Consider the following 14532-nt stretch of genomic DNA (forward strand, 5'->3'; position numbering starts at 1 on the left):
TCCTAAACAGGTGGGTTTTTAGTTGAGATTTAAAAGAAGTCAGTGTTTCATCTGTTTTACAGTTTTCTGGAAGTTCGTTCCAAATTTGTGGTGCATAGATGCTGAAAGCTGCTTCTCCTCATTTGGTTCTGGTTCTGAGGATGCAGAGCAGACCAGAAGACCTGAGAGGTCTGGAAGGTTGATACAACAACAGCAGATCTTTAATGTATTGTGGTGCTAAGCTGTTCAGTGATTTATAAACTAACAACAGTATTTTAAAGTCTATTCTTTGAGCTACAGGGAGCCAGTGGAGGGACTTTAAAACTGGTGTTATGTGCTCTATCTTCCTGGTTTTAGTCAGAACGCGAGCAGCAGCATTCTGGATCAGCTGCAGCTGTTTGATTGATTTGTTGGACAGACCTGTGAAGACGCCGTTGCAATAATCAATACGACTGAAGATGAAGGCATGGATGAGTTTCTCTAGATCTGGCTGAGACATTAGTCCTTTAATCCTGGAAATGTTCTTCAGGTGATAGAAGGCCGACTTTGTGACTGTCTTTATGTGGCTCTGGAGGTTCAGGTCAGAGTCCATCACTACTCCCAGGTTTTGGGCCTGATCGCTGGGTTTTAGTTATAATAACTGAAGCTGTAGGGTTTTATAATTAAGTAGTTGGAATTGGGTCATTTTTCCTGTATTTGTTTTGTTTGGGCACAGCATTGGTACTGACTTTATAGTGGATGTGCAGATTAATCCTCTGATTTTTTGAATTTTCTCTGAAAAGAAGCTGGAGAACTGGTTGCAGGCAGCAATACATTGGAATTCAGGTGGTAACGTCACAGGAAGATTTGTGATTCTGTCAACTGTTGCAAATAAAGCTCGAGCATTGTTAATGTTTTTGTTTATGACATCTGCAAAGAAAGCCTCTCTTGCATGTTTTAGTGTTAAATGATAGTTACGTAGTCTTTCTTTATAGATGTCACAATGAACGTGAAGTTGAGTTTTACACCATTTTCATTCTGCCCTGCGGCAGAGTTGTCTTGCAGATCTAACTGTTTGTGTATTTCTCCATGGAGATTTCTTCCTAGCAGACACAACCTTCATTTTAATTGGGGCAATGGAATCAATAATATCTGAGACTTTAGACTGAAAATCATTTACCAACTTATCTATGTCATTACAGCTTAAGGGTGAGGAAGCAGAGTAGATTTGATTAAAAGTTTCTGCTGTGTTTTCAGTGAGAGAACGTTTTGTGATGGTTGCTGTTTGTATAAGTGGGTTAAAAGATAAAACACTGATGAACACGTTTGGGTTTAGTGGTTGCTAAGAGAATAGTACATGTCTGAGTGCATTGTGCCAAGTGTAAAGTTTGGTGGAGGGGGTTGGTTTTCAGAAGCTGGGCTTGGCCCTTTAGTTCCAGTGAAAAGAACTCTGAATGCTTTAGCATACCAAGACATTTTGGATAATTCCAGGATGCTAACTTTGTGGGAACAGTTTGGAGCTGGGCTGAGCATGAGTTGTGTACCAGAGCATAAAGCAAGGTTCATAAAGACATGGATGGCAGTGTTAATTAGGTTAGGTTCTTAGGTTATTTCCAGCAAACAGGATGGTGTATCGGTCAGGATACAGGAAGGAGGACATGAGATCAAACTTGACTTAGATGCGAACTGGTTTATTCGTGGTGATGCTCAGTGTTGCCAGCAGTTTTCCGTCATCAACTTAACACTCGGAGCATCACTTCTCAAGACTACACCATGAATGCGGTCTCACATGCTGAGAACGCAGCAAACTGACCCGGAAGTATATTAAATTGCTCCCATGAGCAGAGCGCAGCACTAAACTCCGACTTACGTCACTTCCTAGGATACTCTCTAAACCAACATTACAAAATAAAATACAGAAATATCAGCGCCTTTTATACAGCCGCCCCCAAATGTGGTTACACATTTGCTAAACATAAAAGGCTTTATCAAGTCTTGGGGGGCTTCTGGCTGTTCTCCTCAGTGTCCTTTCCTTCAGCTGGCACAGCTGGTAAAACAACCAACCGAGCAACTGGTCTAGTGTAGACATGTTCACCAACTTTCACATCCGCTGATCTGATAAGTCCATCATCACTGCGGTGAATCTTGATCACATGACCTATTGGCCATAAGGCGCGGGGCAGCTGGGGATCCACAATCATAACGATTGCTTTCTGCAGAAGTGCCGGAGGGTTTGATTGCCATTTGTGTCTTGTCTGTAAGCCAGGAAGGTATTCTCTGATGAATCTTGCCCAGAAGTGATCAGCAAGAATCTGTGAGTGCCGCCAACGTCTTCGACTGAGGTTTTCTATCTCTGGGTAGACCACCTGGGGTAGGGATCCATCAGGCCGCCCCATGAGGAGACTATTTGGAGTCACAGGGTCCGCGTCTGCCACGTCAGATGATACATATCCCAAAGGCTTTGAGTTCAGTATCGATTCCACCTCCAGAAGAACTGTAAGAAGTACCTCCTCCTGTAGAGGTTGGGAACCCACACAGCTTCGGAGAGCTGCCTTCACTGAACGAACCTCTCGCTCCCACACTCCGCCAAAATGTGGAGCTGCTGGGGGATTAAACTGAAATTTAATCTTCTGGGAGGCTAGCTGCCCCTGCAGCGTCTCTGACATGTTGGCAAAGGCTTCTCTGAGTTCCCGATCTCCTCCCTTAAAATTGGTCCCACAATCAGACCATAGCTCTGCAGGCTTTCCCCTTCGGGCGATAAATCGTCTCAGGGCCATAAGGAAAGCATCTGCATCCAGGCTACTTAGGAGATCCAAGTGCACTGCCCTCGTTGTCAGACACTTGTAAATGATACCCCAGCGTTTCTCCTGCCGTCTTCCTATTTTCACAATCATGGGCCCAAAGCAGTCAACACCAGTGGAGTAAAAGGCGGGCTTGTACAACCTAAGCCGAGCGGCAGGAAGGTCAGCCATCCTCGGAATTGAGGGTTGCGCCCTCCAACGCTGGCACTCAGGACAGGTGCGCTGGTATTTGCGTATTGCTTCTCTTCCACGCAGTATCCAGTAAGATCTCCGTAACTCTGCAAAAACCCGTTCAGGGCCTGGATGATGGAGATCAATGTCGTATTTCTGGATGAGAAGACGTGTGAAGGGGTGAGTAGGATCCAGGACAATAGGATGCAGTGTCGATCCGTCAAGACCTCCTAGACGTCGTAATCGACCTCCTACTCTGATAAGGCCTGCTGAGGTATCCAGTTCAGGTGCCAAGGTGAGTAAGCGACTTCTGGATGAAACAGATTTTGCTTCGGCAAGTAAACGACATTCCTCTGGAAATGACTCCTGTTGAGCTCGCCTAAGGAGAGCCTGTTCTGCAGCCTGATATTCCTCAGCACGAGGTGAAGTTGAGAGCGTTTGTCCTTGAAGTTCCTTAACAGAAGCATCCAAGAGCTCCTGCCATGTCTTGTACTCCATTTCATCCCGACAGATAGGTGCGGAGGTGGTTACTGTTCCACAGAAGACAGCCTTTCGGAGCTCTGATTCCTCACAGAAGGGCTCAGAGTTAGGCTTTTCTGGCCATGTGTCGGGACTGTGGAGCAGAAAGGGGGGTCCATCTGACCATCTGTTTGGCACTTTGAGTTCTGCCAGAGCCTTTCCCCTTGTTAGGTCATCCGCTGGATTACTTTCGGAGTCTACACAAAACCCTAACCCGCCAGGTACAGTTTTCTGTCAACTCCTGTATCTCAGCTATCCTGGCTCCTACAAAGATTTTATAGCGACAGGACTGCGAGCTCAACCAGTCGAGGACAGTTGTCGAGTCTGACCACAGAATTATCCTTCTGATAGTCGAGGTGAGTTCTTTCCTCAGGATACTGCCCAACTGTGCTGCCACCAAGGCTCCACAGAGCTCTAGGCGAGGGATAGAGAGGGTCCGTTTGGGAGCTACACGGGAACGAGCTAGGATGAAGGTGAGATGAACCTGACCGCCGCACTCTTCAGTCCTCATATAAGCTACAGCTCCATAGGCTTTCTCAGATGCATCTGCGAAGATGTGCACTTCACGGATGTCCTCTTCTAAGTTGGTTTGGGTAGGAGCATAAGCGCGTGGGAAGGTAAGCTGAGGTAGAAACTTAAGCTCTGCCTCCCAGTCATTCCAAGCTTGAAGGAGTGTGGATGGAAGGTTTGAGTCATCCCAACCATGCTTCTTATCCCACAACTGCCTAAGGAGGAGCTTGGCCCGAGTAGTGAAAGGTAACAGGTAGCCTAAAGGGTCATACTGTGTCGCTAGAACTCTATAGATGTTTCGAAGGGTTGGCATGTCATAGGTCACAGGTCTGTACTTATAGCCCAAAGAGTCTGTATTCCAGTCCCAACTGAGCCCAAGTGTCGTCTCTGAAGAGTTGGATTTGTCTTCTGCTAACCACAGATCCAGGCTTTGAGATCTCGCTTCAGGGGGCAAATGACTCACAACACTGGGGTCGTTGCAAGCCCACTGACGTAACTCAAAGCCCGCTGATTTCAGCAGTTCTCTCAGTCGGTCTACAAGGATTTTGGCTTCTTCAGGTGAACTAACACTTTGTAGACAGTTGTCTACGTAGAAACACTTCTCAATGGAGAATCTTAGGTAGTCATCGGGCTGGGTGTGTTCTGTCACATGACGCTGTAGAGCGAATGTTGCACAGCAGGGGCTTGAGGTTGTCCCAAAGGGCAGGACCTGCCACTCAAAGATTTTAGGAGGTTCATCCACCTTCAAATCCCGCCAAAGGAACTTCAACAGGGGGCGATCCTCTGGGAGGAGAAGTACTTGATGGAACATCCCCTTGATATCGCCACTCACAGCTATGGGATATTCACGGAACCTAATTAGGACTCCCAGTAAAGGGGCTCCAAGTGTGGGACCAGGCAGTAGAAACTGATTCAGGGACTGTCCAAGGTATTTATGAGAGCAGTTGAAAACTAGGCGATTCTTCTCATTATGACTGACGAGATGATGGGGAATGTACCAGCTCCCCTTTGATGAGGTGTTTTGTGTTACTTCTTTTACAGCCCCAGAATGAATCAGCTTCTGTATTTCTGCTCTGTAAGCATCAGCCTGGTGGGAATCCTTTAGTAGGCGTTTCTCTGTGCTTCGAAGCATGGCCATGACAGATTCCTTTGGTGCATTCAGTTGTGGCATCTGTGCATGACGGAGGAGAGGTGTGGCATACCTCAGCACGCCATCCACCATTATGCGAATCGTTTTAGCTTCGAGTAGAGCCACAGCTTGAAGATCCTGCTTTGACCGGGTCACTTCCTTTTCAGATGTGTAAGGCACTGCATCCATCTGCCAGAGCCGCTCTACATGCTTAAATAACTCATCCGATTGGGAGGACGTGTATAAGCTTAGGGCAGGCTGGGTTGGCCGCCCCATCAGAAGACTTGGTCCCTGAAGGGTCCACCCCAGCCGAGTATGGACAGCTGCTGGACTGCCAGGTGGGCCAAGCCGAACCGGTTCTATGGGGGTTATCAGGTGCGGCTGGTCTGAACCAATAAGGAGCAGTGGTTCGACTCGCTTCAACGCCGGCACTGGGATCCCTTGCAGGTGTTTATACTTCCTCTGCAGCTGATCAACAGGATATGTATGATGAGCTAAGTTGAGGCTGTCAGCTGTAAATGCTCCCTCAATCTTGTGTTGCAACCCAGGATTGGTAGCTGCAGAGACACTGAAAGATATGTTACGTCCATGTAACATCTGAATATCGTAACGGACGGTGCGTAAAGGAAGATCCTCGGGGATGCCCACCAGACCAAGGATTTTTGCAGCAGCCGGGAGCAACATGGTTCGCTCTGAACCGTCATCCAGGATTGCAAAGGTATCTAGAGTGTGTTGCCCATAACTTAGAACCACAGGTACAATCTTGAGCAGAACACGATGGCCGACCCCATGTCGATCTAAGTAGAGGGAACCTGACGCTGAATTGGTAAGGCAACTTTCTTCCTTTGCAGAGACACCCATGTCGTATCTTTCAGTTCTGACATTTACCTCATGAAGAGCCAGCAGGTGTTTTCCTTGGCAAAGACTGCAGGGTTTCTTCAGTGTGCATTGAGCCGCTAGATGATTTCGGGCACAACGCCAGCATCGTTTGTTGACTTGAATCCAATTCTTTATTTCTTCTTTGGAGAGCTTAGCCACACCATCACATTGACTGAAATAATGTTCTGTGCTCTCGCAGTAAGCACAATAGGCTTTGCTCTTATACTTCCCTCCAACTCGACTCTCCTTTGGTAACTGGGAAGTGTGTTCTGAGGGTCCTTTCGCATTATGTAGGACTGTTACAGTCTGTTTGAAGGGATGGGCATCCGCTTTTCTGCAGGTCCGTTCTCTGCTACCCTTCCCACCAGATTGGCTATCGAACCCTTGACACCATGACTCCTGGCGAAGCCATTCAGATAAGTCATGAAGGGTGTAGGTGGTGCCAGGCTGTTTGAACTGATGTCGACGAAAGTCAGCTCTTTGCTCTGGAGGGAGCTTGCTTATCAGACGGGCAACGTGAGAGCCACAATTCAGTTCCACTTCTCCCTCAAGTCCTAGTGTTTGCAACAGACCAACTAGTGACTGCACCTGGAGAGAGAACCTTTGGAAAGCTACTATATCACCTCTCCTTATTTCTGGGCCATCTAGGACACTTGCAATTTTCCTTAAAGCAAGCTGATGAGGTTGTCCAAATTTATCATGGAGGGCAGCCATGGTATCAGTATAAGGCTTTGGTGAATTCAGGTAAGCATCAGCTATTAGTCGAGCTTCATCAAACTTAAGATGGTCCACAAGTATTTGATACTTAAAGAGCTCGGTTGCGTCACGAGGGAGTAGGTTCTCCAGGGCCATTCGGAGCCTGGCAAACTCAGTAGGATCTGAATGAATGAACTTCGGGATTGTTGGTTTGGGCCCCCTATATACCGCCTCAGATGAAAGAGGTGGGGCTGAATTATGCCAATTCGACATCTCACACGCTGCCCCCGTCACTGAAGTATGGGGTTCAACCTGAACAGGGTTTGGTTGCAGCAGGCCTGCATTTATTGATGCCCACTTTGAGGATGGCTCAACATGTTGCGAAGAAGCGTGGAACACGTTTCCTCTGTGCTCCTGAGGGATGCGTGTCGGCAGAAAGGATTTACGGGGCAAAGATGCTGTATTAGGCGGGGGGTAGTACTGTAAGCCATAATCTGAATACTGTTCTTCAACCTTTAGTTTGGAGAATCCTGTGTGCAGCTCCTCTCCCGGTTCAGGCCACGGAGGTGGATCAGGCCACTCCTCCTCATCTTCATCTTTAATCGGCCTTGTGTTAGTGGTGTACACCCTTTCTGAGCTGCTCATAGGGGGCTGATAAATGGGGTATTTTGAGGCAGTCAGCTGAGCCATATCCTTTCTCAGTGAGTGAGCAACTTCAATCAGTGCTTTGATATCACTCCTTGCTTCATTAAGTTCTCTCAGGCCCTCCTGTAGAACTTCCTGTGATTGAAGTAGCTTCTCTCTTTCCACCTGCAAAGCTCTGAATCCTGTATGAGAGGGTTGGATGGGCGACTCCAGCAGGTTGTAGGGGATAACCTCAGGTGTGAGATCCCTAAAGTTCCTCCCTTGTTCACTTCTCTCCAGCTGAGGAGAAGTAGGAGAGCAGGTTACATCACTATCACCGTAGCGAGGTGGTGCAGTGCTATACTGAGGTTGGTGTTCCACATGTCTTGGGATAGGCGGTGGGATTTCCCAATGTGGCATTTCTCTAATGGAATGATGTGTGTACTCAACTTCAAAGTCATCAAATCGGCTTGGTCGGCGTGACTGCCGTTTAGGTCTCACATCAGGGAATGACGCTCTGTCTGGCTCCATCCTGATAGCTTCTATCCGGCTCGAAGGACCAATGTTAATTAGGTTAGGTTCTTAGGTTATTTCCAGCAAACAGGATGGTGTATCGGTCAGGATACAGGAAGGAGGACATGAGATCAAACTTGACTTAGATGCGAACTGGTTTATTCGTGGTGATGCTCAGTGTTGGTTGCCAGCAGTTTTCCGTCATCAACTTAACACTCGGAGCATCACTTCTCAAGACTACACCATGAATGCGGTCTCACATGCTGAGAACGCAGCAAACTGACCCGGAAGTATATTAAATTGCTCCCATGAGCAGAGCGCAGCACTAAACTCCGACTTACGTCACTTCCTAGGATACTCTCTAAACCAACATTACAAAATAAAATACAGAAATATCAGCGCCTTTTATACAGGCAGAGTCTGGTGTGGATGAACTTGACTGACCTGCACAGAGTCCTGACCGCAACCCACTGGAACACCTTTGGGAATGAATTAGCAGGGGTCCCCAAAGTCGGTCCTCGAGGACCGGCATCCTACATGTTTTAGTTCTCTCCCTGGTGGTACCGACAACCATTACAGCAAGTCAATGCTCTTCTTAGGCCTCTAACGAGCCATCATTTGATCCAGGTGCGGATGCCGGTCCTCGAGGACCAACTTTGGGGATCCCTGAATTAGAGTGAGACTGAGAGCCAGGCCTTCTCGTCCAACATCAGTATGTGACCTCACAAATACACTTTTGGAAAAATGGTCAAAAATTCCCATAAACACATTCCTAAAGCTTGTGGACAGCCGTCCCAGAAGAGTAGAAGCTGTTCTAGCTACAGTGAGTGAACCAACATCATATTGAACCCTATGGATTAAGAAATAGGAATAGGGAACAGATGTGAATCAAGCAGATGAGGGAATACTTTTGACAATATAGTGTATGTTCTGCCCCTCAAGGATGACCAGTAAACAATTAAAATAAATACAATTCAGGAAGATGATATTGTAAAAGAAATATACAGGTAAATCCTACACAATAAACAAAATAGAATAAATCTGTGATTACACACCACACCTCTAATGTTTTTTCATCTATAAGCCATGCAGCTCTGATTATCTGTGTATATTTTAAAATATATGCTCAAAATAAAAAATGTTAAAATTAATTTAACGCTTACTTTAAATTATTAATTTCAGTATGTTTTAAATTACATCTCAGTGTATATTATAGGCTAATAAAGTATACCTTTTTAGGTGCCTTAATAATCTTTTACTATTTTTGTTAAAATGGCAAAGAATAAAAAAATGATAAAATTTATACTTGACGTAATGTTGTTTAACAAAGTAAATACTGTGTTCATGCCAAAATATCAAAAATTGACAGTTTAGTGACAGCAGTTCTACAACAAAAACAAAACTTGTCCTTAACACTAAATGTAGCAGGTATCTTTAGTTCTACATCTTTCCGAATATGATCTGTTGTTTTCAGTTTTTTAACTAAAACACGGAAGCTGTTTTTACCCAATCCATTTTCAGATGTATAATGTAAGATCTATTAGTGAAAGGCATTAGCGCCAGTTCACACTCCAGACCAGATGGTGGCGCTATTGCACATTTTCAGTTTTTTTGAAAAGCGCCATAAAAAGAAGAAAAGCCAAGAAGCCAGAGAAGATAACACACGCTGTTCAAATTCGCCATTTTTACTCGCATAATATTGCCTTAAAGGTAGAGAGAGCCTTGATAGTTTTGGTAAATTAAAGCTGGTGACGTCCTAGCCCGAGTTAAACGACAACACAACAGGACAAGAACCGATGGAAATTAAATGTGGGTCACGAAAGGAGCCCGGAGGGACAAAGCCTGCTAACGTGTTGCTAGCTTGTGGTAAGTTTGCTAATTATCTTTGTTTAATTATAAAGAGTGCAGTAAAGATATAAACAAACTTACGTTGGTTTCAGAAATAATTACTTTATTAACTTTATTGCGGCTTTTATGATTATTATTATAACAATCATTCAGCTTCATATTATAATTGCATGCAGGCTGTTTGTTGCGACTTTAATATAGTTTTCTTCATAAACTTAACCTGGTTTTAATTAAGCTCAGATGCCAAAGAGACTTTAATATTGTAAGGCTGTTATAACTCGTTCATTATAGTTTTTATCTTCAACATATTTTTGCAGTCTAAGCAAATGAAGATGAAAGAGGAAGCCAGGGATCATCGATTAGAAAACCTAAAGACTTTCCTGTCTCAGAAGAGGCTCTGGCTTCACCAGATCACCAACCAGTTCTGAGGATGAACCTCCACATCGTCTTCATGGTGGAAGGCTTTTTTAAAACATTTTTTTACTGAGCAGCTGGCCACATTTTTAACAGCAAAAACTGGTGTGTTACTGACACTGACACTAGACATGATTTGATTAAAAAAAATAATTGGACAGTATTTATTCCTCTTGTTAATCTACCATTTCTCTTTCATACATTATATTCATTGTTAGCTTTCAGGGCTCTGTGATGGACTGGTGACCTGTCCACGGTGAACCCCGCCTCTCATCTGATGACTGCTGGAGATGGGCACCACCAGCCCCAATCACCACCCTGCAAGGATCAGCATGTTCAGATCATGGATGGAAAGATTTTAAGGTAGATTGTCTCCCTTTAAGTCCACACTTAAAACAGCTTCATAGTCAATGCCAACATCATCTGATTTTATGATATTGCTGACTATTTTTTCCACTTCAAAGAAGTCACCCAGAAATGTTTTTTCACTCCAGGCATCCGGTCCCAATCATTATCAGTTCTAATGATGCCACATACATAGTGAGTCCACAAATTGTAAGTCGTACTTTTTTCTTTGCTGTTTTTCTGTACTCTTTTAAATACAAAAACTTTCTCTGTTTAATTGTTTTATTCTTTTTTTGTAGGTTTCTGTGAAGTGCAGTGGTCCAGTGAATGGGAATGTTCTGTCGTTGATCCTCACTGTTAGAAAGGAGAAATGTCAGTTTTTCTGCAGTAATCCAGGAATACTGTGACATTGAATTAAAACAATACTCTGTCCTTGGTGAAATGTTTTTCATATTTCCTCTAAAGTGTAAATATTGTTTTATTGTGCTAATTTTGTGACCATGTTATCTGTAAACTTTGAATATATTGACAATTTGTACAGTTCTCTGATAGTATATTGGCAATGTATTCTTGATAAATGTGGGTAACACTTTATTTGACGGGGTGTGAATAAGACTGACATGATACTGTCATAAACATGACATAACACCTGTTAGGAACAAACTAACAGGTGTAATGAAGTTTCATTCAGTAAATAATGACACTTTTAATGAGAAGTTGCTTTAAAAGTTGAATGACAAGTGTTATGTCAGTTTTATGCACACCCCATCAAATAAACGTCACCAAAATGGTAATATATTGAAAGCACAATGTCATTAGTTTCACCTGGAAAGTGTGTTGTAATTGATCCTTCTGTTTTCTGGTAACCTGATGTGTTTGCAGTACTGTAGTGTGAATGAAGCATGTAAAGTACAAAGTGGCAAAGCAGAATAATAAGACATTAAGTAACTAAAAATTGTACTTCATTAGGAATTATAGTAAACCAAAAGTGTAATTGTAGCATACTGTAATCACACTACTAATATATAAAATATACTAATCAAGCACGTTTATATTACATAAAAAGCAAAATACTTAAGTTGTCCAAAAACGTATGTTGAAGTACACTTGGTAAACTTTAAATTGTGCTTTAGCATACTTGAGCATACTCAAGTATGTTAAAATTTAACATAGTATATTTTTCACCAGGGTGATCTTGCTGTCAAACCTGACGTATCAAGAAACTACTTAAATACAACTTGTCTGATAATCCAAAGTGATGATGTAAGACCTCATATCGTCCCCCAATCTAAAAATAAAATCAAATGAGAAAACATCAGACATCTGTCAAACTAAGGCTTTGGGACTTCATAGACCCAAGGTCAGTAAAGTAGAATTAAATTCTTTGTAACTGTATTATTTCCCAAGTTGCTTTGTGCTGCTATTCACCCACAGCAGAGCCTGCTATGAATGAGTGGACTGGTAAGCATGGCCACCGATGACTGCAGATAAATTGTTTTCTTGTAATGTTAGTGTCATGATGTGTAGTTTTAAAGAGGATCCAGTTGCAGAGAGGCAGCAGCAAAGCATGGCGCCAAAAGTTTAATGAAAATGATAAACAAAAACTAATAAAAGATCACAGAGAACCAGAGCAGAGCAAAAACAAATCCAATGGAAAAAACCAGCAAGGTAAACCAGGGAAGAGATGGAATGTAACGGGTTAAATGGAATTTGACTGGATCAAATGGGAGGATCAGCAAAGAGGAGCTGAGAATGAGTTAGCCAGCACTTTAACAACTTAATGCTCATTATGGTCCACCATGACTGTTGTTTTTCTTCCTTCTTGTGCGTACCAGGATAGAATAATGATGTTTGTAGATGTTTAGGTCAGAGGAATGCAGCCTGGTCGTACAGATACAGATCACATAAGAGCAAAAAAAATGGATTTGGGTCCCTTCAGGCTGCAGTGTTAACATAGCCTATGTCTATCTCTAATTTATTATATACGTTGATAAATTTGTGTTCAGTTTTGTAGTGGATGTAATTTCTGTACCCAATCCAAAGAGGGTTGGAGGCCAGATAAACCAGTTTTTTCCCTTTGTTTTGTATTGCCTTTGTCTTATTATTAACAGATCTTCCTTTCATGTGTACAACTGAAAAGCCAGGCAACATGATGGTCCACTTTGGAGAAACAAAGACTCATGAATTGTGCAGAAAAGTAAAAGATCGGCTGCTGCAGAGTGTGGTGGGTGGAAAGTTCAGGTCATGTCTGAGAAAGCAAACAGATGATTACCTTTACTTTAAATGAATAATTTGGACATTTGCAGGAAAACATAAAAACACCTCTGTTCATCCATCCATTTTCTTACACCCCTGTCCCCAGTGGGGTCAGGAGGTGTGCAGGTGCCCATCTCCAGCAATCAAAGGGTGAGAGGCATGGTCACCCTGGACAGGTTGCCAGTCCATCGCAGACCTCTGTTCAAAAGAATGTCAATTTGTACTTAAATATTTCATGTAATGTGTGTGTCTGTTTCCAGTAGTCACCAACTGATTCATATGATTTTTGTTTATCTCTCCCTCCTTACCCTACCTCCAGTCTGAATATAGGAATGTTTGTTCACCATTACACTGAAAGATTCATCAGGTAATTCTTTAGCTGACTGAAAGTTCTGCTGCAGCTCCAGCTTGTAGCAGCCTTGATGCTTTATCTCTTTCTCGCTCTCACCAATAATCTCCAACCTGCAGCAGGCAACATCTTTAATGCTAAGCACATTTAAAGTCTTTTGTCTTGGCTCACACATGAACCTATCAGAAGACGAGCAGGAGCATCTGCGAAAATATGACTGGGAACACACATATAGATCAACGTTTGGTATTAAGAATGGTCCAACATGTTCTTACTTTTATCTTTATAATAATGAATAAAGATATACAATATATACTGTATATAATGAACAATGAAAAGAAAAAACTGATTCATATTATCAATTTGAACTAATCAAGTGAAGTAACATTTATAATACTAATGAGACGGATTGAAGCCACTGTTTGCTCTTGTTGTTGATGCAATCTGCCTAAATTCCGTTGACCTCCAGCTGGTAGACGAAGCTGTCACTTGGTTGTTTTAATCCCATTAGGCGCCTTGTATTGTCTTTTTCAAACATTATCCTTCTACCCAATTAGGGCCGAAAAGCAATTGATTTTTCGTAGTTTGTCAGACCGTGTTGAAAAGTAATTAATTAAAAATGGAAGCATATGTCTGAGTCATCAATCAGAGAATAATAGCTGGATTCAGGCACCATCTCTGTCCTCCACTTCAGATTTCTGCTTTCTTTATTTCTATTTATAGCTTATCCCTCTGGCACGTACATCTTTGTTCATGTTTGTTCACGCCAGTCGTCCTTGTCTTTCACTTTCCTCAGCTTACTTTTAAATGGCTCCAGCAGTGAGAATTTCATTAAGAGAATGAAGCAGGGCCCTTTGTGATGAGGTGAAGGTGCTGGGTATTTGGTTTACAACAGTCCTTGGCTATTTTGCAGGCAAATGAAGACTTAAAGATTGGCAACACTCCTGTCAACTTGGTAGTGCGACCAGTCACTACACAGCAGAAACACCGATCAGCCTTAGCTTTATGAGCTCTAAATAATCGTAAAGCTGATCTTGATTATTTTGTTTCTGTGTCACCTGATGGTAACCAGGTTATATTAAATAGCAAATAAATCCTGTATCTATGATGCTAAAGGGTGGGAAGCAAAAAAGCAACAAACAAAAAAGTATTTAGATCTTTATCAATAAGAAGCGGCACTAAATGGTTAAAGAATGGGAAATCAGAGAATGAAACAAAGAGTCCTGGTCAACCACAGCTTACCATCCATCCATCCATCCATCCATTTTCTGTTCACCCTTGTCCCTAATGGGGTCGGGAGGGTTGCTGGTGCCTATCTCCAGCTACGTTCCGGGCGAGAGGCGGGGTACACCCCGGACAGGTCGCCAGTCTGTCGCAGGGCACAGCTTACCCAAGTATCTAATGTGGGAAGACTGGTTCATGTTGTCCAGTCCCATTAAAGAATCAGTGTAGCTAGAACTTCTAAAAAAAAAAAGGTCATTCATGTTGTGATAGAAATGTGTCAGTAACAGTCCCCCTTC

General features: G+C 43.1%; 1 protein-coding gene and 1 long non-coding RNA gene across 12 annotated transcripts in view; both read left to right on the forward strand.

Annotated features, from left to right (window-relative positions):
- Positions 1 to 14532, forward strand: part of LOC114160928 (pleckstrin homology domain-containing family A member 5) — a 153869-nt gene that overhangs the window by 81063 nt on the left and 58274 nt on the right. For 5 of the 9 annotated variants that reach the window (XM_028043868.1, XM_028043869.1, XM_028043872.1 and 2 more), the window contains exon 5: positions 12983 to 13030. The exons of the other annotated variants lie outside the window; for them this stretch is intronic. In XM_028043868.1, coding sequence (XP_027899669.1) covers positions 12983 to 13030 — 48 coding nt within the window. The remainder of the gene's footprint in view (positions 1 to 12982; positions 13031 to 14532) is intronic. 9 annotated transcript variants of the gene reach the window in all.
- Positions 9000 to 10839, forward strand: LOC114160930 (uncharacterized). Of its 3 annotated transcripts, none has more exons than XR_003598900.1 (5): positions 9000 to 9666; positions 9966 to 10167; positions 10281 to 10425; positions 10557 to 10617; positions 10707 to 10839. It is a non-coding gene; the product is annotated as an uncharacterized LOC114160930 (long non-coding RNA). The 3 variants fall into 3 exon arrangements; XR_003598899.1 differs by having other exon boundaries at positions 10288 to 10425; XR_003598898.1 differs by lacking the exons at positions 9000 to 9666; positions 9966 to 10167 and having other exon boundaries at positions 10213 to 10425.

This window comes from Xiphophorus couchianus, chromosome 17 (assembly GCF_001444195.1).
Source record: "Xiphophorus couchianus chromosome 17, X_couchianus-1.0, whole genome shotgun sequence".
Lineage (NCBI taxonomy): Eukaryota > Metazoa > Chordata > Actinopteri > Cyprinodontiformes > Poeciliidae > Xiphophorus > Xiphophorus couchianus.